The sequence below is a fragment of the Lytechinus pictus genome, chromosome 1 (assembly GCF_037042905.1).
Source record: "Lytechinus pictus isolate F3 Inbred chromosome 1, Lp3.0, whole genome shotgun sequence".
NCBI lineage: Eukaryota > Metazoa > Echinodermata > Echinoidea > Temnopleuroida > Toxopneustidae > Lytechinus > Lytechinus pictus.
The window spans coordinates 20,577,345-20,604,346 of NC_087245.1; the positions used below are offsets into that span (position 1 = coordinate 20,577,345).

The following is a 27,002-nucleotide window of genomic DNA, read 5'->3' on the forward strand; positions in this document are numbered from 1 at the left end:
CGCCCTCTGGGCCAACACGAATTATTAGAATCTTGGCTTGTTCATCACTCTATACTAGCACCTTAATATGCCCCCCAACTTTTCAATATTGCTTTATTCCGTATTTTCATGAAGCTTGTCACTCTATACTAGCACCTTAATATGCCCAAAAGAATTTTGAATAAAATTTGCTTTTCCTACTTTTCTCTTTCGCTCTATCCCCCCTCAGACATTTCAATCCCCCTGTCCGCTGCTTATATACCCCCAAAAGAAAACCCCTTTTCTCGCCCTCCGGGCCAACACGAATTATTAGAATCTTGGCTTGTTCTTCACTCTATACTAGCACCTTAATATGCCCAACAACTTTTCAATATTGCTTTATTCCGTATTTTCATGAAGCTTGTCACTCTATACTAGCACCTTAAAATGCCCAACAACTTTTATATATTGCTTTATTCCGTATTTTCATGAAGCTTGTCACTCTATACTAGCACCTTAATATGCCCAAAAGAATTTTGATTAAAATATGCTTTTCCTACTTTTCTCTTTTCGCTCTACCCCCCCTCAGACATTTCAATCCCCCTGTCCGCTGCTTATATACCCCCAAAAGAAAACCCCTTTTCTCGCCCTCTGGGCCAACACGAATTATTAGAATCTTGGCTTGTTCATCACTCTATACTAGCACCTTAATATGCCCCCCAACTTTTCAATATTGCTTTATTCCGTATTTTCATGAAGCTTGTCACTCTATACTAGCACCTTAATATGCCCAACAACTTTTATATATTGCTTTACTCCGTATTTTCATGAAGCTTGTCACTCTATACTAGCACCTTAATATGCCCAAAAGAGTTTTGATTAAAATATGCTTTCCTACTTTTCTATTTTCGCTCTATCCCCCCTCAGACATTTCAATCCCCCTGTCCGCTGCTTATATACCCCGAAAAAGAAAACCCCTTTTCTCGCCCTCCGGGCCAACACGAATTATTAGAATCTTGGCTTGTTCATCACTCTATACTAGCACCTTAATATGCCCAACAACTCTTCAATATTGCTTTATTCCGTATTTTCATGAAGCTTGTCACTCTATACTAGCACCTTAATATGCCCAACAATTTTTATATATTGCTTTTTTCCATATTTTCATGAAGCTTGTCACTCTATACTAGCACCTTAATATGCCCAAAAGAGTTTTGACTAGAATATGCTTTCCTACTTTTCTCTTTTCGCTCTATCCCCCCTCAGACATTTCAATCCCCCTGTCCGCTGCTTATATACCCCCAAAAGAAAACCCCTTTTCTCGCCCTCCGGGCCAACACGAATTATTAGAATCTTGGCTTGTTCATCACTCTATACTAGCACCTTAATATGCCCAACAACTCTTCAATATTGCTTTATTCCGTATTTTCATGAAGCTTGTCACTCTATACTAGCACCTTAATATGCCCAACAACTTTTATATATTGCTTTTTTCCGTATTTTCATGAAATTTGTCACTCTATACTAGCACCTTAATATGCCCAAAAGAATTTTGATTAAAATATGCTTTCCTACTTTTCTATTTTTGCTCTATCCCCCCTCAGACATTTCAATCCCCCTGTCCGCAGCTTATATACCCCCAAAAGAAAACCCCTTTTCTCGCCCTCCGGGCCAACACGAATTATTAGAATCTTGGCTTGTTCATCACTCTATACTAGCACCTTAATATGCCCAACAACTCTTCAATATTGCTTTATTCCGTATTTTCATGAAGCTTGTCACTCTATACTAGCACCTTAATATGCCCAAAAGAATTTTGAATAAAATTTGCTTTTCCTACTTTTCTCTTTCGCTCTATCCCCCCTCAGACATTTCAATCCCCCTGTCCGCTGCTTATATACCCCCAAAAGAAAACCCCTTTTCTCGCCTTCCGGGCCAACACGAATTATTAGAATCTTGGCTTGTTCTTCACTCTATACTAGCACCTTAATATGCCCAACAACTTTTCAATATTGCTTTATTCCGTATTTTCATGAAGCTTGTCACTCTATACTAGCACCTTAATATGCCCAACAACTTTTATATATTGCTTTATTCCGTATTTTCATGAAGCTTGTCACTCTATACTAGCACCTTAATATGCCCAAAAGAGTTTTGACTAGAATATGCTTTCCTACTTTTCTCTTTTCGCTCTATCCCCCCTCAGACATTTCAATCCCCCTGTTCGCTGCTTATATACCCCCAAAAGAAAACCCCTTTTCTCGCCCTCCGGGCCAACACGAATTATTAGAATCTTGGCTTGTTCATCACTCTATACTAGCACCTTAATATGCCCAACAACTCTTCAATATTGCTTTATTCCGTATTTTCATGAAGCTTGTCACTCTATACTAGCACCTTAATATGCCCAACAACTTTTATATATTGCTTTTTTCCGTATTTTCATGAAATTTGTCACTCTATACTAGCACCTTAATATGCCCAAAAGAATTTTGATTAAAATATGCTTTCCTACTTTTCTATTTTCGCTCTATCCCCCCTCAGACATTTCAATCCCCCTGTCCGCAGCTTATATACCCCCAAAAGAAAACCCCTTTTCTCGCCCTCCGGGCCAACACGAATTATTAGAATCTTGGCTTGTTCATCACTCTATACTAGCACCTTAATATGCCCAACAACTCTTCAATATTGCTTTATTCCGTATTTTCATGAAGCTTGTCACTCTATACTAGCACCTTGATATGCCCAAAAGAATTTTGAATAAAATTTGCTTTTCCTACTTTTCTCTTTCGCTCTATCCCCCCTCAGACATTTCAATCCCCCTGTCCGCTGCTTATATACCCCCAAAAGAAAACCCCTTTTCTCGCCCTCCGGGCCAACACGAATTATTAGAATCTTGGCTTGTTCTTCACTCTATACTAGCACCTTAATATGCCCAACAACTTTTCAATATTGCTTTATTCCGTATTTTCATGAAGCTTGTCACTCTATACTAGCACCTTAATATGCCCAACAACTTTTATATATTGCTTTATTCCGTATTTTCATGAAGCTTGTCACTCTATACTAGCACCTTAATATGCCCAAAAGAGTTTTGATTAAAATATGCTTTCCTACTTTTCTCTTTTCGCTCTATCCCCCCTCAGACATTTCAATCCCCCTGTCCGCTGCTTATATACCCCCAAAAGAAAACCCCTTTTCTCGCCCTCCGGGCCAACACGAATTATTAGAATCTTGGCTTGTTCATCACTCTATACTAGCACCTTAATATGCCCAACAACTCTTCAATATTGCTTTATTCCGTATTTTCATGAAGCTTGTCACTCTATACTAGCACCTTAATATGCCCAACAACTTTTATATATTGCTTTTTTCCGTATTTTCATGAAATTTGTCACTCTATACTAGCACCTTAATATGCCCAAAAGAATTTTGATTAAAATATGCTTTCCTACTTTTCTATTTTCGCTCTATCCCCCCTCAGACATTTCAATCCCCCTGTCCGCAGCTTATATACCCCCAAAAGAAAACCCCTTTTCTCGCCCTCCGGGCCAACACGAATTATTAGAATCTTGGCTTGTTCATCACTCTATACTAGCACCTTAATATGCCCAACAACTTTTCTATATTGCTTTATTCCGTATATTTATGAAGTTTGTCACTCTATACTAGCACCTTAATATACCCACAGAATATTAAATTGTGTTCAAAATTTTCTATATCGCTTTATTCTGTATTTTGATAAGTTTGTCACTTTATACCAGCACCTTAAAGGGGAATCCAACCCAAATAAAAAATTGTTTTTATAAGGAAAAGAAAAATCAGACAAGTTGATAGGTGAAAGTTTGAACAATATTGGACAAACAACAAGAAAGTTATGAATTTTTAAAAGTTGTAAATATTGGTAATCACTGTACCCATGGAGACTTCAAATTGGCTGCATATGGGATGTCATAGTGATGTAAGGCAAGGACTACTCTTCCATGTACTCCAATTCATATTATGGCAAAAATGTGATTTTTTTTCCCAAAAGTTTTATTTCAAATTAATATTTTTCTTTCATGAGGACATAAAACAATATACTACCTGGGTTATATTTAGATTACTGCCCCAGGGGAATGGGTACTTAGGAGAAAACCACTAATCCCTGATAATAAAGTACATGGCCTATGGGAAAGTTGTCCTTGCCCCTTGTCATAATTTACTTATCCAGTTGCCAATTTGAAATCTACATAGTATTAGTGATCTCAATTTTAAAGCAGCTATAACTTTCTTATTGCTTGTCCAATTTCTTTCAAACTTTCACCATTCTGTTTAATTTATTTTTCTCCTTCCCAACACAACATTTAATGGCCAAGGCTGGATTCCCCTTTAATATGCCAACATTTCTGTTTTGCTTTATTCTGTATATTTTGTATGCAGTCACTCTATACTGCATCAAATTAATACGGACTAAAGCAATAGAGAATTAAGAATCTTGGCTCGATCATCACTTAGTACTTTATGCCCACAAACTTTTCTTTATTCCGTATTTTGGTAAAGCTTGTCACTCTTTATTAGCACCTTAATAATTATGCCCCCCCCCCCAAAAAAAAAAAAAAATCTATTATTGCGTTTCAACTTTACTATATCGGTTTTTACGTATTTTGTTGAAGTTTTTATACTAACACTCTAATATGCCTCCCATTTGTGTTGCCTTACTTTTCCTTCGCTCTTCGCCCAGCCAAACATTTCAAACCCAGAACACCACTTTTCCCGCCCTCCGGTCAATAGTAATTATTAGAATCTCGGTTGATTTGTCCCTATATATACTCACCAAGTTTTCTCTATAAGCTTTATCCCGTATTTAGTGAAGTTTGTCACTATACTAGCACCTTAATCAATTTGCCCATCAAAAAATTCAAATTGCGTTTTAACATATGTTTTTCCTTTATTCCGTATTTGTAGCTAATCACCTTTGGAATATACATCTGTACCATTAAAAGTTCGTCTTGCTCTTTCTTGAGGAAAATAAAAATAAGCTAACATTGACAAAATCCATTTATGATAGAGTGACGATGGAAGAGTAGAAAAGATACGCAAAAATGTTGGACATAATAAGATGCCCTATATAGAGTTTAACAATTACGGAATAAAGCAATATTGCGAAGGAGGAAAATTGAGAAACAACATAAAAATACAGCATAAAGTGAAAGTTCATGAATAAATAAAATCATGAACAGATGAAAAAAAGAAAAAAAAAACAGAGACACGTAATAAAGCAATATACACCATAAAGAATGAAGACTATAAACAAACATAACAAATTTATTTATTTATTTAAATATCTTTATACAGGATAACAAGCTCAGATTCACTGTTTTTAAACATGGTCCTGTTAAAATGAAATAACAATATATACAAAAAGATAAAAGTGTAACTTAGGTTCTATACAAATAGTGAATGAATTCGATATCAATAACATTAAAATCAGAATCATCACTAGTAAAACAATTGTATAAAAATAACATATTCAATTTTTGAGGAATCAATTAAATGAGAACATTTCTCTCTTGCTTTATTCCATATTTCAAGAAATTTGGGCCTGTATACTAGCAACTTAATATGCCCACCAACTTTTCTATATTGCTTTATTCCGTATATTTATGAAGTTTGTCACTCTATACTAGCACCTTAATATACCCACAGAAAATTAAATTGTGTTCAAAATTTTCTATATCGCTTTATTCCGTATTTTGATAAGTTTGTCACTTTATACTAGCACCTTAATATGCCAACATTTCTGTATTGCTTTATTCTGTATATTTTGTATGCAGTCACTCTATACTGCATCAAATTGATACGGACTAAAGCAATAGAGAATTAAGAATCTTGGCTCGATCATCACTTAGTACTTTATGCCCACAAACTTTTCTTTATTACTTTATTCCGTATTTTGGTGAAGCTTAAATGTCACTCTTTATTAGCACCTAAATAATTATGCCCCCCCCAAAAAAAAAAAATAATAATCTATTATTGCGTTTCAACTTTACTATATCGGTTTTTACGTATTTTGTTGAAGATTTTATACTAACACCCGAATATGCCTCCCATTTTTGTTGCCTTATATACTTTTCCTTCGCTCTACCCCCCGCCCAGCCAGACATTTCAAACCCAGAACACCACTTTTCCCGCCCTCCGGTCAATAGTAATTATTAGAATCTCGGTTGATTAGTCCCTATGCTCACCAAGTTTTCTCTCTAAGCTTTATCCCGTATTTAGTGAAGTTTGTCACTATACTAGCACCTTAATCAATTTGCCCATCAAAAAATTCAAATTGCGTTTTAACATATGTTTTTCCTTTATTCCGTATATTTGCAGCTAATCACCTTTGAAATATACATCTGTACCATTAAAAGTTCGTCTTGCTCTTTCTTGAGGAAAATAAAAATAAGCTAACATTGACAAAATCCATTTATGATAGGGTGACGATGGAAGAGTAGAAAAGATACGCAAAAATGTTGGACATAATAAAATGCCCTATATAGAGTTTAACAATTACGGAATAAAGCAATATTGCGAAGGAGGAAAATTGAGAAACAACATAAAAATACAGCATAAAGTGAAAGTTCATGAATATATAAAATCATGCATAAAAGTTTATGCATTATGTGCGAGATGCGGCAAGACACATCTTGATGTCAGTGGGGCACGATTGACATGGAGGGCGCAACTTTTCGCAGAGGATTAGAGTGAGGATTGTTTGAGAGGATTAGAGTGAAGAAAGAAAGGTTTGAGAGAGATGATTGATGAGCTTGCCGGGCGAAAAAAAAAATGAGGAAATTTGTTGACTTGGAATATTTTGGCGGAAGGAGTGAAGGAGGTTAAAATTCAATATAACGGGGCATTTATATATAACCAAGAAGGATAACGCAAAAGTGAGTATATGAAATTATTTACAATTTCTTGTGCATACTTTTTTTTTCAATTTTGCCGTGCCTACCAAAATGCCACATTTATTTGAAAATATCTGAGAAGATCGTATATTGGCGGACCGATAGCGACATGAGGTTTGCTGTAGAGGGGATAACTTGGGAGTTTGAATGAAAAAAAGGAAGCTATATATATGTTAAAATAAAGTTTTAGGCCTACACGCCGACTACGAACATCAAGTGCAAACTAGTTGCGTGAGTTTTTTGTTCAATGTTTAGGCCCCCTGTTGCCTAAACAGAGAAATGTTTCGGGTGTTATTTCAGGTGACTCAATATACTCAATAGTAAACGCACATCGTGTTAAAATACATAGCGATAATATAAACGAAGTGAAAAAAATAACAAAATCCTGTTTGGAATTATTGGTACCATTATCTATAGCCCCTGGATCCTTAAATATATATATTTTCTAATGAATTAAATCACTGATCGTTGATTCCCTGGCCTGCTATAACTGCCGCCGGGGAAACCTCCGTACGACTTGAGCGCTAAACCAGTTTCGGCTGTCAGCTCATCTCATGTGGCATGCTGACTACGATGCTGGACTGCAGATCAGAAGGTTCGAGTTCGATCCCCATCAAGGACAGAAAAAATAAGGTTAGTAAAACAATGTTATGTAATATAATATGAAATGAAATGCACAGTATGATGAATAAATTGGATGGAATGAATGAATGAGGAATAAATCTACCCACCATATATCATACAGAAAACACAAAAAGAAAACGAAAATACAATGCACATAGTATTTTATTGAAAACCCGCCGATTTCATATATTTTAGTGCCCCTTCACCCCCCCCCCCATCCCTAATCCCCGCCCCTCTCTCGCATTCAGCTGAAATACCCATTAACACGCCACTTCACTGAACGCCGATATCCCGCTGACTGAGCTTTGTTATTGTGCGGTCATGTGTGACACCGGTCGCACATTCTCTTATGCACGTCTAGCGATAAGAATTTTCACTGGGCTGAGCAGTTTTAATGGCGCTTGGGCACAATAGCGAATTTGGCCATATGTTTTGATCTTAAGCGGAGGCAAATAAAATTTAGTTGAACACGCTGACATGCGCGGTAATGTTTACGACTATGCGTCCTCTATGAGTTTGGGATTACCTCCGCCATCACTACGATGTAGAAAAGGTGAATATCATCGGAAACAACTTCAGATTGTAGTGCGTCTATTTCGGTAGGTCATGCGTCCTTTAAGAGTTTACGATTGCCTCCGCCATCACTACGATGTTGTAGAGAAGGTGAATATCATCGGAAACAACTTCAGATTGTAGTGCGTCTATTTTGGCAGGTCATGCGTCCTCTAAGAGTTTACGATTACCTCCGCCATCACTACGAAGTTGTAGAGAATGTGAATATCATTGGAAACAACTTCAGATTGTAGTGCGTCTATTTCGGTAGGTCATGCGTCCTCTAAGAGTTTACGATTACCTCCGCCATCACTACTATGATGCTGTAGAGAAGGTGAATATCATCGTAATCAACTATGGATAATAGTGCGTCTATTTCGGTAGGTCATGCGTCCTCTAAGAGTGTACGACTGCCTCTGCCATCACCACGATGTTGTAGAGAAGGTGAATATCATCGTAATCAACTTTGGATAATAGTGCGTCTATTTCGGTAGGTCATGCGTCCTCTAAGAGTTTACGATTACCTCCGCCATCACTACGATGTTGTAGAGAAGGTGAATATCATCGTAATCAACTTTGGATAATAGTGCGTCTATTTCGGTAGATCATGCGTCCTCTAAGAGTTTACGATTGCCTCCGCCATCACGATGTTGTAGAGAAGAGGACTATCATTGATCGGCGGTAGTGTCGCGCGCTGCATCATCATTATCTTCTTTTCCTTCCTCCAATTATGTCGGAGATCAAAACAAATCATCTTCTTCCTCCGCTTTTGTCGGAGATCAAAACAAATCCTGTCATCAGTGTAGCTTGCAGCATTTGTCCACGTGCCGGCCACCCACAAATTTTAATGTATTTTTTTGTTTTTTAATATCTGCCGATCCGATATCCGAACCGATTTCGATTTTAGGAGCAAATCTTCCGAACCGAACTCCGATCCCGTTATTGCTCTAACTTACAACGTATGGACTCTTGGAGAGAGTTCAAAATAATATATAGCCCTAAATAATGTATGATGGGAGAGTGGAAATATATACCAAAATATGGCTTTATTCCATCAAATTTATAAGCAGAATTGAGTGCATGTAATAGACATCGGTTTAAGTAGTCAGTAAACATGATAAAGGGTCTGAAAGCCTTAGTTGAGGAATCGGCGTATGATCCCTAGAAAACCGCATCCAGTATAAGCGCTTCTCGCTGGCATAGGGCGATAGCGGGAAGAATCTTGACTGCAGATACAGCGATTTGGGTCATGTGGGTTTGAGTCCAAGATAAGGTACAGTATATGTAAGAAACACACACACAAAAAAAAACGATAGAGAAACAGGAAGTGAATGAACCGGAAGTCTTGACAATCTTTTGTTATTTTTGGTGGCTGTTGCAATAGGATAGACTCTTGGAGAAGGATATGACGGACAGCAGTTGGGAACATGAATGTAGACAGATTACCGGCATGAATAACAGACCCTGTATACTAACAATATAGAACCTCTACTGGGCAAGATCCTGGTGGATACAATGATAAAGGATGTGACTATAGTGTTTGGGCAAAAGCTACTAATCAACCCTGTCTAAAGCGCCACTAATCCACACTAAAATCTATCACCGTTCTCTATCTTCTATACTGCCATTTATACACATAAAGGACAGCTGGATCACCGCAAACTGCCAAAAGCATGAAAAGATTACTTGACCTCAAAACCACTACTTTTTCCATCTTTCAGGAACAGTTTAGTCCACCATTTGGTGTATTGAATTGGTCTTACGTGTATACCACTCAAAGCTCAGATTTTTTTTTTTTATAGATGTACCAAATCAACACTTCTCAAACAATAAAACCACTATGGATAAGTTAATTAAGGTTGGTAGTGATAAATGTGATCCAAGGAAATCTGGAGGGATTTTAGCAAGTTTCTGGCTACAATTCACAATGTTAATTGCGAACTCCTTGTGCTTGTCCAGCATTGTGAATACCCATGAGCAGGGGCCGCGGAACGGTTTTCAAAGTGGGGGGGCTGACCATGCTAAAAATCTAAAACAAAAGTTTTTGTACACGGTTTTGGAAAAAAGTGGGGGGCTCCAGCCCCCCCGCTTCCGCGGCCCCTGATGAGTATGTACTCTGCATTGCCCCTAACACTCAACTATGCATCATTTTGTCTAAGAAACATGACAGGGGGATAGGGGAAGGTTTAAAATTTCATATTCATATCCACCCCAGGAAAATGCTGAGTTGAATAAATAGAGAAAAATCAAACTAGCATAATGCTGAAAACTTCATCAAAATCGGATGTAAAAAATAAGAAAGTTACGATAATGACATTTTAAATTTTGCTTATTTTTCACAAAACAGTGATATGCACAACTAGGTGAGTCAGTCGATGATGTCCATCACTCACTATTTCTTTCGTTTTTTATTGCTTGAATAATACAATATTTAATTTTTTATAGATTTGACAATAAAGACCAACTTGACTGAACCATATAATATTAAACAATGCTAATTCCACATGTTCAGGGAGGAATTAATTGTTGTTTCACTTGACAATGAGGAGAAAATTAGAATATTTTATATTTCATATAATAAAATACAAAAGAAATAGTGAGTGGATGAGGTCATCAGTCTCCTCATTTGCATACTGACCAGGATGTGCATATAACTGTTTTTGTGAAATTAAGCGAAACTTTAAAATGTCATAACTTTCTTATTTTACATCCGATTTTGATGAAACTTTTCAGTGTTATGCTTGTTGGATTTTTATCTTTTTATTCAAATCAACTTTTTGTTGGGGTGGACTTGTTCTTTAAAACAGACGGAAGTAGATGAGGCAGTTGATGACTTTTATCTTGCCAAGAAGGTAGCTCAGTTGCTGAGGAGAGTAGACAGCAGCCTGTAAAAACTGTATTCTATATAGTATTAGGCCCTGAACATATCTTGGTTTAAGAAATTCCAAAGGAATATCAGGAAGCTCACACAAATATAAGATTGGATCTGTAGATCCATTTGTCTCTTATTTACAGTTTAAAATGTTATTTTACAGTTTATTTTCCCCTAGGTTTCTTATATTGAGTTGTTGAAGGACTTCATATAAATGCTTACAGAACTAAGCTTTTCTTTCTCTTTCATACAGATTTGTTGACTGCTTTAACTTCAGAATGTCCATCATGGCTTCCTGCAGACGAGCGATCCTACCTTGATGATAGGTTGCCAGAGACCTTGAGAAGAATAACTAGTCCAAAAACACAGCAAGAATTTGAAGATCTTATTGAGCTTGGAGAGCCCCTCATTATAACGGATGCAATGAAAGGTATTTTACACTGATGCCCATGTCATATTAGTTTTGTAGAAACAGATCATCCTGGAAGTCAATCATGTCTCAGAATTCATCTTTTCACAGCAACTTTTGATTGATATATATTGACTTTGATATTATTGAATAGTTTACTGTATGTGCTTTGTAAAATTGAATTAGTCAAATGAGTGATGTATGTACAGGTGTAGGCAGTATTTGCTTTACAAATGTATGCAATCTTAAACTTGCTGTTCTATTCTGTTTTACTTTTTGCCTCACCTGCGAAGCAGAGTGAGACTATAGGCGCCGCTTTTCCGACAACGGTGGCGTCAACACCAAATCTTAACCGAAGTTTAAGTTTTTGAAACGACAGCATAACTTAGAAAGTATATGGACCTAGTTCATGAAACTTGGCCATAAGGTTAATGAAGTATTACTGAACATCCTGCCTGAGTTTTGGGTCACATGACAGAGGTCATTTAGGGTCAATGAACTTAGACCATGTTAGGGGAATCAACATCAAAATCTTAATCCTGCCTGAGTTTAAAGTCACATGACCAAGGTCAAAGGTCATTTAGGGTCAATGAACTTTGGCCGAGTTGGGGGTATCTGTTGAATTACCATCATAATGTGGAGCGTTGTGGCCCAGTGGATTAGTCTTCGGACTTTGAAACAGAGGGTCGTGGGTTCGAATCCCAGCCATGGCGTAATTTCCTTCCGACAAGAAATTTATCCACATTGTGCTGCACTCGACCCAGGTGAGGTAAATGAGTACCTGGCAGGAATTTATTCCTTGAAATGCCAACGCGCTGTAAAAGGCTGCGAGGCTAAAGCCAGGGTAATAATATCAAATTAAGCGCATAGGGACGCATTTGGCAGTGATATGCGCTATATAAGCATGTTGGTATTAGTTAGTATTATTAACTTTAAAAGTTTATGGATCTGATTCATGAAACGTGGACATAAGAGTAATCAAGTATCACTGAACATCCTGTGCGAGTTTCAGGTTACATGATCAAGGTCAAAAGTCATTTAAGGTCAAGGAACTTTGGCCAAGTTGGGGGTATTTGTTGAATTACCATCATAACTTTGAAAGTTTATGGATCTGATTCATGAAACTTGGACATAAGAGTAATCAAGTATCATTCAACATCCTGTGCGAGTTTCAGGTCACATGACCAAGGTCAATGAACTTTGGCCATGTTGGGGGTATCTGTTGAATTACAATCGTAACTTTGAAAGTTTATGGATCTGATTCATGAAACTTGGACATAAGAGTAATCAAGTATCATTCAACATCCTGTGCAAGTTTCAGGTCACATGACCAAAGTCAAAGGTCATTGAACTTCGCCATTTTGGAGGTAATTATTAGATTGCTGTCATAACTTTCAAAGTTTATAGATAGTTTATAAAATGTGGATATACATGTAGGGGTAATCACGTATCACTGACAAGTCTTAGGTCACATGATCAAGGTCAAATGTCATTTATTGTCAATGAATGTAGTATTGTATCATTATATAAATTGTGTTTTTTGTGAATAATTATTTTATAGTAGTTTTCAAAATCAGCACTGCTGCTATATTGAATTGCGCGATGCAGGTGAGACTGCCAGAGGCACTCCACTTGTGGCCCAGTGGATTAGTCTTCGGACTTTGAAACAGAGGGTCGTGGGTTCGAATCCCAGCCATGGCGTAATTTCCTTCGGCAAGAAATTTATCCACATTGTGCTGCACTCGACCCAGGTGAGGTGAATGGGTACCCGGTAGGATTTATTCCTTGAATGCTTTAGCGCCTATATGGCCGCTTAGCTACAGCCGGGGTAATAATAATATACCAAGTATATTTCAGCGCCTTGAGCACATAATCAATGTGGATTTGGCGCTTTATAAATACTCTATATTATTATTATTATTATTGTTTTTTACTCATGACCTTGAATATTGCTTTCTAAACTTGATCATCAAATTATCATAATCATTGTCATTGTTATCATCATGTCCTTGTCATAATCATCACCATCATTAAGATCACTTTCATAATAATCGATACCATTATTATTACTATACCTGCCACCACCATCATTATTTCTGTTCTTGAGAGATTTTCTGATAGATGTTTTCTCTTCTTAAGGATGGGAGAGTTTTGGAACATGGGATTGTAGTTCATTCTCCCAACGATATAAGGATGCAGACTACTTTGACTGGCAGGTAAGATTTTGTTTTAAGTTTTCCATGATTTTTGTTTTACTCCTACAAACGTCAATACAAAATAAAATCTATTGTCACGTACAACTAAATGATGAAGTTTCGGGACAAGTATAATGACCATACACTGTTTCTAAATTTTCATTGTCTTCCATACTGGTTTTTTATTTGTTTTAAAAAGGTTGTTCAAATTTGTGGCCAACAATTTTTAAACTGTATATGTGATTTAGTTATTGGTGCTACTCTACTTTGATTCACTATTTTCATATTTCTAAAATATATTACTTGTATTTAGTACTATAGTATAGCGCCCTCTGTAATTGTAATGCCTCTAGACTATCTCTTGAGAGCCATGATGACACTGCAGTTGATGAATTGTATGAGGTGATAGTAGTATTACAGAAAAAAATGGCAAGAGCTATCTATTTAGAAATTCTCTTTAGAACAGAAGTAGTAGTAATTAAGTTAACCATCAATTCTATTTCCTTAACCAGGGCATAGGCTGGGTAAAGCTATACATTTTTCTTGAAATTTATTGTAAGATTTCTACATTATATTGAATTTCTTATGTGGATACATGTATTCTGAGTCTGGGAGGACCAGGTGCTCCCCCCTCAATGCTTCATTCATATTTCATACCAATTTACCATATTATTATTTTTTTTGGTTTGGTTTCAGGCTAATGTGAAGTACCAGCTATCCAATATCAGCAGTAGACCTGGCTACAATGGAATGGCATGTGCAGCAGGATATATAGAACCATTTTGGCCAGAAAATTCAAAATATGTAAAGGTAATGAAAAACTAAAAGGAAGTACAAGACATTACTGACACCAGGCACGTAGCCAGGGGGGTGGTGGGGGCGGTCGCCCCCCCCCCCCCCAAAAGAAAAAAAAAGAAGAGGAAAATGAGAAAAAGAAAAAACGAAAGGAGAAAAGGGAAGAAAGGTATAGCTCTTGTTTTTTCCTTCGTTTTGGTCAAAAGAATAACAACCTAAACGAGACGTTATTCTTCTCTCTTCATGCTATAAATTTGCTTCCGCGCGGGGAAAATATCAAAATTGCCATTCCCTTTTGTTTCCCACACCTTTTTTCTACTCTATTTTTCTCCGTCCCGGCCGTGGGAATCGTATGTTCTTGCCAGAAATTAAAGTATACATGGGTGTAAAGAGTATGAAAAGTATTTTTTTTATATTCCATTGATACAAAATTTTGGCTCTTCTGTACGGAGCGGGTAAACATTACGGTCACTCTTGAGTCCCCAAGTGCTTTTTCTTACGCTTTTCAGCAAGTAAATTTTGGCAAGGTGTCTGCTCAAAGGGGGAGGAAATAAATTTGTGCCGTGCTAGTTGCAATAGTATGTACGATATTAGATTTTATTCTATATCGCTGCACATCCCTCTCCTGTCTTGTTTTGCATCATTAATTTTAAATTTTGAATATCACTGAACTTTCTTAATAAAAAAAAGAGGCGCTTAATATGAGCGAAATTTTTTTTCTTTCAAAATAAATCACAGAGGTTTCCGTGCTTCGCGAGCATGGGAAATGAAAAGTCCCTCTTCTAGCTTGCATCATCCCTTTCACATTTTGAGCTTGTTTTTCTTCTTAATTGAGTTATATATAAACTAAGAAATATCAAAATTAGAACAGGTTAGAGTTTCAGATAATTTTCTAAAAATCAGAGCTTCAACGCCATTCGCGGGAAGGAATAGGGCCTATTTTCTTCTGTATATAGCCATTTTCTACTCTGTTTTGCGACTTGAGTTAACGAAATTTAATGTGGATAAAGTTTTTACTCTCAAATCTGATGTGACCAAGATAGGCATAATTGTATCATTTCTTCTCTCTCTTTTGTAAAACGTTTAAAAATTCCGCGCTTCGCGCGCAAAGAGAAATTATTTCAAATTCTCCAATCTTTTCCCATTTTTTGGAGAGCTCATAATTTCTTTCGAAAACAATATTTTTTTAATCACAGCAAGTCAATATTTGAGTAGATAAGGGTACTAGAGACGCCTTCTTTTGATTTGAATTTGATGAGATATCAAAAACTTCGCACTCCGCGGGGGAGGGGGGAAACTCCCCCCTCCCTGCACCCTCCCCCCTAGGCGCGCGCTCTGTAAGTGTTGGTACGCTTTGCGTGCACTTACCGCCCCCTCCAAAATTATATCCTGGCTACGCGGTTGACTGACGCATATGTTTAGTTTGAATAATTCCCTTAATTCATTTTTAAAAAATTTAGTAATACCTTTTATATTTACTTTCATTTCATAAAACTGTAGAAAATTAATTGCTTTTATGATAACTTTTTATATAATTTACCTATGTAATGAATTCAACTTTATGTCATAGACATAGAACTCTCCCAATAGTGAGCAAATTTTGATGAGTGGTATGCAAGAATTTTGGAATTCATGTGATTTCAAATAACCTTTATTCACCTTGGGCTTCCACTCTTTTCTTTTCTTTCTACGTATATTATTATTTATATGACACCTAGATAGATCCTTGTCATTTGATTGGTTGTTTGATATCGATCGTTCAGCCCATTTACAATGATGTCATCAACCGTGTAATTTTGGATCCATTCATCATGCAATTTTTGGATCCATACGATTTTGTCCATTACACGTGCGCACCGAGACTACAGGCATCACAAGTAAAACCACTCGTGTTTGCATGCAATGCATATGTTGTATGTACGCGACAATAAACAGACTAAGCTTGCACTGCATGATCATATTTTGCATCGAAATTGATAAATTTCAAATGAAAAAGAATCTATTTTTAGGTGTCATTTTAACCAAATAATGAATGTTTTTTTCATTTGTGCAATGGACAGAATACTTCATTCGGTGAAAGATGAAATGAATGATCCAGTCAACGAGGCGTAGCCGAGATGAATGGATCATTTCATCTTTTACCTCATGAAGTATTCTGTCCATTGCACTCATGAACATTTATTATTTGTATATTAAATTGCTTTCAACCAATCAAATGACAAGAATCTTTATATGAGTTGTATATTATTATTTGTGTAACTGACATAAATCCATTTGTCTCTAAATCAGGATTGGATGAAAAAGATGTCGCCACTTCCTAGCTTCCTCCCAAGCAATGCCTTGCCTGATGATGCACCAATAACAGGGTTTCTAGGGGTGTCAGGAACGGGTGTATCTCCTCATCTGGATGAGACATGTGATACCTTCATGACTGCGCAGGTAAAGACAGTAACTGATGATCATTTGGTTTGATGTTTTTCAGAGCTTTTTATCTCACTAGAGGCCATCTGTCTGTTTTAGGGCAAAATCTGAAAATTAAAGATTAGTGGTCTTATTTTCAAACAGTTCTTTCTCGATCGAACATCCATTTCATCAATTATCCCCGCAGTACAATAAGGCTCATTTTGTCTTCTAACAGATTTTTAGAAAATACATGATAATGCTCTTCAATATTTTCCTGAAGAAGGAGGATTCTCTTAGCCTGTTTTTTGGTCTCATATAGAATCCAATCTTGTGATCTTTTGAATATTTCTTAACAATTTCTGAACATTTTTTTTCATCAAAATTTTGTAAATATTTTTTTTGGTAAGTTCAAATTTTAGTGTTTAGATAAGGATTTGAAGTACTTTCATCAACAATTTTCATAGATTAAAGGCACAGAGGCAGGGATGGTGGTAAAATATATAGGGAGATTTTAAAGGTATGAGAAGTAGATCAATAAATTTGGGAAAAGAAGTTTTTTTTTTGTTGAATGACCATTTAATTGGGGCTTCTCTTTAGATGAGGAGAGTAAGAGGTGGAACATTTAAGGAAAATGAAACCTTTGGAATAAGAAAGCTTGTGTGAAAACAGAAAAATCAAAGAATATCAACGAAAGTTTGAGAAAAATCGGACAAATAATGAAAAAGTTATGAGCATTTGAATATTGCGATCACTAATGCTATGCTATATGATGATGTGTGGTGTCACTTGTGAACAACTTTCCCATTCCTTTAGTATATATTTCACTTAAACTGACTCTTTTATCACATCTATCAGTAGATCATGTATTCTTTCTACAGGAGGGCATGGAATACAGGTTTTCAAAGAATACATTATGGATAAAGAGTTTGTATCACCATAAGAAAGAACAAAAAGAGACATTTTGGGGGTATTTTATAGTCCATCAAAGGGAAAGTTGTTCACATGTGACATCACACATCTTTATCGCATTGCCAATGGGAGGATCCCCATAGCATTAGTGATCGCAATATTGAAATGCTCACAACTTTCTCATTTTTTGTCTGATTTTTCTCAAACTTTCTTTGTTCTTCTTTGATTTTTCTGTTTCCACCCAAGCCCACTTGTTCCAAAGGTTTAATTTCCCTTTAATGATTAATACTGGACTATCATCATGACTAAAGAATATATAGAGAAATTAAAGGGCCTGTTTACATATTTGCAGTCTCTATTGAACCAGAAGTTTATGCCCAAGGAAAATTTTTATTTCATTCTGCTGCCTTTATTTTCAGTTCAGTGGAGTGAAGAATTGGAGTTTATCATGGCCTGTGAAAGAAAATGGGGTGGTGAAATGGAGAAAGCCGATAGTCTTCACACTTTACCCAGGTAAACTTGAATTTCATCCATTTGATTTTTCATGTCTTTTTTGTTTGTTTACTATATATATTTTTTTTTCAATCCCTTCTTTTATACACTTATTTGAACCATTTATGTGTGTAAAAGGTGAATTCCAGATGGGATAGCAATGACAACAGACTAACAACGGCGTGTTTCTTTCAGAGACTCGTCAAACGGTATTATATACGTAAGTATCCAGAATTCCGGAAAACTTCCCTTTAGAAACAGACGCAATGCGGTTTATTGATAAACTGCATTGTGCAAAATACGGTTTCTCATTGCCGTGTTATTGCCGTGTTAATCCGTTTTGAACGTGAGTCAATCGGATTATTCACTCTGTAGAAACAGGTCGGTTTAAGGGCGATACGGTTTTTCGATTCCGGAAAAGATAAACCGTTTCTGTAGAAACACGCCGATAGTGATCATCAAATGTTCCCATTCCATGTGACAAATGCCTCTGATAGAAAATAGTTCGCTCAAGAATAGGCAAAATAACCAAGTCTTTCTTTGAGTAAACATGTTTTTGTTTTAGGCTATTATTATGTCCAATGCACATGTGTGTTTATCTTATACATATACCCCTACCTGCCATACATAGCTTTTAAGGAGTATATAGGAATCAGCATTTGGTTTGGTGGACAGACTATCTTTGAGTCAGTTGATAATCTTGCAGATCAAAGTAATTCCTCAGTTTCTGCACAACGCTCATGAGACGAGGTAAACATTATTGGAGTGAAATATTTGCAAGACACTTTTTGTGAATAAGTTGAGTGCTGCTTTGCCATGGTAATGCCATATTATGACAATAGATCAGAGATAAGTCTTGTAGAGCAAACTAATTCCTCTTGGCTCAAGCATTCGTCTTGGTGTGAAGATGTGCAACACACTTGAATATTTTGGTTAATGTGTTTCGAGGGTAACGACATGGCTATATATATCAGGAGATTTTTGCAGAGCAAATTATTTCCTTACCATTCTCTCATTGCCTATGTGACTTAGCACATACGTTGGTCTTGGAGTTGGGATCTCTAAAACACATTTTTGTCTTGCCTGCATAGCAGAGGGAGACTATTGGCGCCGCTTTTCTGACGGCTGGTGTCGTCAACATTGAAATCTTAACCAAAGGTTAAGTTTTTGAAATGTCATCTTAACTTAAAAAGTATAATTATGGACCCAGTTCATGAAATCTGGACGTAAGGGTAATCAAGTATTACTGAATATCCTGCTTGAGTTTCAAGTCACATGACCAAGGTCAAAGGTCATTTAGGGTCAATGAACTTAGATCATGTTGAGGGAATCAACATCAAAATCTTAACCTTAGGTTAAGTTTTTGAAATGTCATCATAACTTAGAAAGTATATTGACCTAATCGCTAGAGGGTATTCATTTGTCTCGCAATCTACTATGGTCAACAAGGAAATTCGTGATCACTCTCGCAAAAAGTGTTCACTGGCTTTCTAGGAAATTCGTGATCACTCTCGCAAAAAGTGTTCACTAGCTTACAAGTTCACGAGCTTTCGAGTGCCGCTGCAACTCTTTATCAAGTGACGAAAATTATCTGATGACGTACTCTATTTATACTAATCTCCAGGACCGTACGCACGAACGCGAGAACAATAGGTGGGTATTGATCCGTTGCGTCGGTATACATGAATAGCCAGCAACCGTCCATCCAGTTCACTCTGGAGACTGAGCAAGGAGGGAAATTAGCATTCCTTGACACGCTAGTCCAAAGACACGAGGGCGGGAAACACTCCACCTCTGTCTACCGCAAGCCCACTCATACAGACCAATACATACCATTTGATTCTCATCACGACAAATCGGTCAAGAAAGGTCTTGTTAAATGCCTGTTCGACAGAGCAGCACGTATCATAACTCACCCACCTGAACTCCCGAAAGAAAGAGCACACATACGTGGCGCCTTGTACAGCAACGGCTACCCACGCCGTTTTATCAAGAACACTTTCAAGAAAAAACTACCACCAAGGGATCAGAAGGTTTTCAAGACTTGCACAGTCTTGCCATACATAGATGGCCTCTCACAACAACTTAAACGCCGATTAGAAGGTCACGGTATCCGAACGGTTTTCCGCTCGGACACCACCTTACACAAACAGCTTGTACACCCCAAAGACCCTATCCCTGATCACAGACGTGATGGCGTAGTATACAACATTCCTTGCCAGGGATGTGACGGGTCTTACATCGGAGAAACAGCCCGACCGATAGTTGAACGCATTTCTGAACACAAGCGCGATGTTCGGTTACAGCGAACCGACACATCCGCGGTGGCAGAACATGCTTGGGAGAAACAACACCACCCAGATTGGGAGGGTGTACATTGCATTGCCAAAGAGAGACATTGGTATACACGCAGGATTAAGGAGGCTATTAGTATACGTCTTTGTCCTAACAACTTCAACAGAGACAGCGGGATCGACATCCCCGACTTCTGGATGCGAACCATCAGACAGCACAATACCCCCTTGCCTGGCAGTGCACGCCGACCCGATCGTTCCCGGCCCCGAACGAGGGACTGCTCAGCTAGTCAGTCCCCGCCCACGGGAAACTAGCGAGCCCGCCAATTTTGTCTAATTTGCATATCGCCGACCCACGGCGTATTTGCATATACCCCCGGCTTATTTGCATATACGGATTACCGGCCGCGCCGCATACCGACGCAACGGATCAATACCCACCTATTGTTCTCGCGTTCGTGCGTACGGTCCTGGAGATTAGTATAAATAGAGTACGTCATCAGATAATTTTCGTCACTTGATAAAGAGTTGCAGCGGCACTCGAAAGCTCGTGAACTTGTAAGCTAGTGAACACTTTTTGCGAGAGTGATCACGAATTTCCTAGAAAGCCAGTGAACACTTTTTGCGAGAGTGATCACGAATTTCCTTGTTGACCATAGTAGATTGCGAGACAAATGAATACCCTCTAGCGATTATTTCAATCCGCAATAATGAACCTATTTAGTATATTGACCTAGTTCATGAAACTTATTTTTTTGTTAAATGTCAAAACTTTGAAAGTACATGTAAATGGATCTGCATGTAGTTCATAAAACTTGGACATCGGAGTAGTCAGGTATCAGTGATCATCCTGTCTGAGTTTCAGGTCATATGACCAACTTCAAAGGTAATTTATGGTTAATGAACTTTGGCCTTATTGGGGGTATTTTCTTGAATTGCCATCACAACTTTGAAAGTTTACGGATAGTTCATGAAATGGGGACATAGGGATAAACAAGTATCACTGGTCATCTTCAACAATTCCTAGGTCATTTAATGTCATTTAACCCTAAAAGAGCCGGGTTATTTGGACCCATCTCACAGCCGAGGGGGAACGGAATCCGCCCCCCCCCCCCCCCCCGAGATCTCGGCCGTCGATCACACGAGCGCCGCAAAAATTTGCCCAGTGGTAGTGTGCGATAAAATCTACAAGGCTGTTATTCACAGACTCTTTGTAGGATTCTGATCAAATGTACATCAAAAAAAATTTGATATCACAAATTTTGTCTTATGTATTTATTGTTTTTTTAATTTCTTATTTATTTCTCTGTTTTTTTACTTTTTGTATTTTTTTTTATGGAAATTGTTGCAGACTTAATTCTGATCATAAAAAAGACAAAATTAATTAATTTCAATCAGTAAAAGTAGAAATAATGATACATTTATGTATTTTGGCTAAATACACAATTTGCATTGGATTTGTACGTGAATTCACGTTTTTGAGCAATTTTGGGTCTGACATGCACTTACATAATATTGCGTAATTTCGTTACCTCATACCTGGGCATCGCAAATTTGATCTCAAAAGTTGCGCGAGACTTGAAACTAAAAAGTCAGTGAGCGGTGCGGTCAAAAAATTTCGCACGGCGGATTTATCGCCAAAAATGTCGAGTGGGCATATTCTGTCCCCCGGGCCTTTTAGGGTTAAAGTCAATGAACATGTTTAGTTCTATAATGTTTGGCTTGCTTAAACTGTACCAAAAATTACTAGCACTCAATCTATGATAACGTGATACAATTTAACACGGATTTAGAAAGACTTTCTCTCAAAATGTTGCTCGCTGCAAGTTTGACTTGGTTAATAATGATTTTAAAAACATTTTTAAGGTGCCAAATATGGATGTTTCAAAATGCAGGGTTGAGCTGATTAACTAATACAAACAAATCTACTAACAATTAAAAAAATACAGAAAACACTTATAGTGAAAGAAGCGAGTTTTGAGTAATGATTTGAATGATTCCATTGAGGAAGCATTTTGAATTTATGGGTTGGGAGTTTGCTCTAGAGGGTGGGAGCAATTATAGAAAGGTGCAATCCCCTTATCTGGTCCTCGGGGAGGGCTGTGATTTGAATTACAAGAGGATGAACAGGGAGGGATCTGACAGAAGAGGAAGAGCAGAGGGAGATAAGATCAGTGAGTAATTTTGTGTGCTGTGAGTTGAATTTTAAAGGATATACAAGAGTGGTCCGGAAGCTGATGACATGATCTAGGATAGGTGAGATGCGTTTGCTTTTCTTACTGAAGGTAACCATTCTTGCTGCAGTGTTCAGGATTCACTGAAAGGGAGAGATGGAAGAAGCAGGGAGGCCAGCAAAGAAGGAGTTGCAGGAGTCTAGATGGGTTGAGCTAAAGCATCAATGATTCTTTCAGTAGAGACTTTGTCGAGAAGTCTCCTGAGCTGACTGATATTAAATAAACCCCATGGCACTGATTTGCTGGAATTTCCTATTTCTGACTGATGAGGAAGGGGTAGTCCAAAGTGACAACAAGGTCTTCAACAGAGTCCAACATCTTCAGAAAATTCCTCCCCAGTATTGGAATTCTGGTAGAGGCTCTGTAGCTCTGAACATTTATGAGAAATGTATCAGTTCTGATTTTCTTTCGTTGAGACGAGGGCTGTTCTTGGCTGATTAGACCTTGATATCCTTGAGGCAGTCAATCAGTGCATTGCATTGACAGCTTTGGATTTATGGTCTGTTTCCATGGATATGTAGATTCGGGTGCCTTCTGCATACATAGCATAACATATATCTTGATGTTCAGTAATTATTTTCTTGAGAGGACCCATACAAAGAAAAAATTGGAGGCCCATAACGGCACAACAGAACTTTGGGGAACTCCACAGCTCGAAACAAAAGCTGCTGAGCAAGTCCTGTTGATCATAATCTGCTGTGTATGGTCTTTTAGATATGACTTAATCTGATGTAGAGCATTCCCAGTAATGGGATAGTCTGCTTCCTCCTTATATCACCGAAACATTATCACTGCCACTATTGTAAAGAGCTCTGTGCTCTTGTCAGTTATTCCAATGACCTGCTTCAGTACTTTTCTTGCAAATGCAGAGTGTATAACCAGGAAGTATTGTCATCATTTCTCCTCAAATCTTGATTTAGCAAAGAAGATATTGATTGATCATATACTTGAGGTGGAAAGGTCATTTTGCAATGATACAAAATGGTTTATGGTTTACTGTAAACAGATATCAACTCCACTAAATTCTTATTTTATTTCAAATAGTATCTGGGCATATCTTGATTTTCTGTTCATATCATCTTCTTATGGATTTGATTGCAGTGTAAATTGGCTATTTTATAATGGTCTAACTGAATTAATGAATGGTTCCTTGTATGTTACGCTTCATTGTATTTTTGAATTATGAACAAAAAAGTAATTTTGGTGCATCTCTTTTTTTTTTTTTAGGTGACATGATGTTCTGGTATGCCAACATGAGACACCATACGGAAGTCATCCATGGCTGCTCCCTTAGCTTTAGTTTCCGCATACAAACTCCAGTACCGAAACTCTACTTTACGGAGCAGCGAAGACTCATCTCTGACCTCGCTGATGAGGACCGATACAGGTTGTATGAAGAGACGCACACTCAAAATAAGTTCTTCCTTGATAAATGCCATCTTGTCATGAAATATGATCAGGTCTTCCTTAATTGATCCTAGGGTTCTACAGATTTTTTCCATTGTATCATTTACTGGTAATATTTATTTGCATGAATATTTTGTATCGTTACTAGGCCTGAGAGTGAAACTCAAATAATCAATGTATTCGACCAGTTTACAAACAATCAGCAACCAAATACTACTTATTCACGTTAATCAAGTGTTCACCAGATGTTGATTATTGATTTGAGATTTTTCGATTATCAAAGTTCATGGCTATAATCTTTGATATTTGGAACGGCCCAATGGAAATTGGTGAAAAATAATTGACACGATCCATGCAACTGCTAAAATTACTGACATCTTCCCATTTGTTTGCTTGGCTGAGAGAAAATTGCCCGTGTGAAACTAGCAGTTGTTACTGATTTCAAATCTTTATTTATAAAAACAGGGACCGAGAGAGACACTCCCACTTTGCCAGTTTGGGACTAGTCCTGAAATGTGCAAAACAGAGATCCAAGGGGGTGTTTCACAAAGATTCAAGTATGACTTAGAGTCGCACTTAAATATCTAGTTGCGCACAGTATAAAAGGCATGACAGTATTGATCAGATCATGCCAAGAGGACACGCACTTCTGCGTATTGATCAATAAGTTTGCGTGTTACATGTCATGTACACGTCGGCATTTAAGTGCAACCTAAGTCATACTTCAATCTTTGTGAAACACCCCCTGGAAATACTTCAGAAATTTGAATGACTGAAGAAAATTTATACTTTGTTGTTAATTCTTGATAGCGGATATGTTGGTTAATGAATTGGAAAAAAATAATGAAAGTAGATGAAAGTGATGGGGCTATGGAGCAAGGATAATTTTTTTTCTTTTTTTTTTAATGGCTGTGATGTTTTAGATGTCAACTCAGATATATCTTGAACAGAACTTGATCAGTTTTGTGGATTTTTGAAATGATATTTTGTATACAGTACATATATTTGTTAGACATGAGTCTCCTTGTAAATCTTGTGCAATGATTCCTTAAATAATTTGAATAAATGTTAAAGTTTGAAAACCTTCATACTTTACTAGAGAAAGGTAATGTATATTGAGTGCTAGAATGAGCTGTGCAATATTTGGAAATAATCATGCACATTTCGAAATTATTTATTGATTTTGTGCCAAATATACCTGACGAATAAAGTAATATACAGATAGCGAATACCTAGGCATGAGTGCGATAGTGAGAGATTTCGCATAAGGTGAAAGAAAGATGCTCTATTCAACGAGGTGTTAGCTGAGTTGAAATAAAGTGTCTCTTTTTTTAAACAAATGCAAAATCTCGCGCCATTGCACGAATAATAATATTTGTTTTTTGTGTTGTACAACGCCTCGGAAGTTAATACGAACAATAATCGTTTTTTCCAACGTAAATCTATGAAAATAACAAAGAAAATTTTTAAAGTGAAAGGAAAAGCCTTTCAAACGCGCATCTGATCTGCAGCAGCAATGCGCATTTTAGCCAGTATGCCCGGCCCTATGCGCATTGCACCTGCATTTACTAAGTGCATGCAATGCATTGAATCATTTTTATAGTGATAGCACCTTTTCCTGACTCGTGCAACGGTACATTATGGACGGTACGTGTGCAATGGTACAAATGTTTCACATTCAGCCTCTCATTTGCCCGCGTACAACAAGCTAAGTAGACATTGTACAATTGAAGTTGATACCGCCATGATATACATCAACAAGTGCATTAGTGAGAATTACAAGATAAGTTAGGAACTGTTTTAACACATCTTCTGGATTACAACTTTTTACTTTTAAAGGTTGGCAGCTCTGTATAATACTTTAGAGTTCAAATATAAACATACTGTGCACTATCAGTTATTACTGGCGATATTAGCCCCGCCCACAGGATCAGAGATTGATTGCGCATCCATTTAGACGTTAGTGCCTCGTTGCCTGAAGTGTTGATTGATCTTCATTCAGATCTTGTAACAATTACGACTTTTTACTTTTTAAGGTTGGCAGCTATACTTCACATATATATAATAACATACTGTGCACTATCAGTCATTACTGGCGATATTAGCCCCGCCCACAGGATCAGATATTGATTGCGCATCCATTTAAACGTTATTGCCTCGTTGCCTGAAGTGTTGATTAAACTTCATTCAGATCTTGTAACAATTGACGATCTGCCACCACTTGCTACTGATAGTGCTAGTAATCGCAAGTAGGAAAAGAGAATACATCACTTCCTTGTTTGTCACGAATTTGTTTCCAATGTCATTCAGTTAATAATGATAAAATGGATCTGGCATTTGGCTCTCATATTTCCTCCAATACACATTCTCTGCTTAGATGATAAGACTTAATTTGAGCAACATTTATCATGCTTTGTCAGGAGTGCCCTTATCACTTATCATTAGAAAATCTGACAATATGACAACAACCATTGTTTTTAGGAGAAACAAAATCCAGGATTTGTGCCAAGTCACATCACTTTTTTTACTAAACAACAAATGCCCTTGAAAATTTTAAGTAGCAATTTCTATTTGAATCAAGTGCCATTGAATGTTAGAATCATATCAGCAAAAAAATTAAAAGGGAATCCAACCCAAGTCGAATGGTGGAAGTGTGAACAAATCTGAGAAACAATTAAATTCATGAATTTTTAAAATTTGTAAAAAGTTGTAATCACTATAGCTATGAGGATTTCTAATTGGCTACATAAGTGATGCCCTTTTGATGAAGGTTAGGGGCATGTCTTTATTTTTGCTTCAATACACAAAATGGCTAGATTAACTTTTTCCTCTGAAAAGTTCTGCTCGGAATGATGTTATTTTTTAATGAAGACAATGATATACTATCTATGAATGACACAACAAATGGTTGAATTATCCTTTT

General features: G+C 37.2%; 1 protein-coding gene across 1 annotated transcript in view; it reads left to right on the plus strand.

The window, feature by feature from the left end:
- Nucleotides 1–26,697, plus strand: part of LOC129259251 (uncharacterized) — a 28,905-nt gene extending 2,208 nt beyond the window's left edge. The window contains exons 2-7 of the mRNA XM_064099383.1: nt 11,195–11,371; nt 13,490–13,566; nt 14,242–14,355; nt 16,630–16,779; nt 18,072–18,165; nt 23,900–26,697. Of these exons, the coding sequence (XP_063955453.1) occupies nt 11,195–11,371; nt 13,490–13,566; nt 14,242–14,355; nt 16,630–16,779; nt 18,072–18,165; nt 23,900–24,147 (860 nt within the window). The 3' untranslated portion in view covers nt 24,148–26,697. The remainder of the gene's footprint in view (nt 1–11,194; nt 11,372–13,489; nt 13,567–14,241; nt 14,356–16,629; nt 16,780–18,071; nt 18,166–23,899) is intronic.
- Nucleotides 26,698–27,002: the final 305 nt, after the last annotated feature.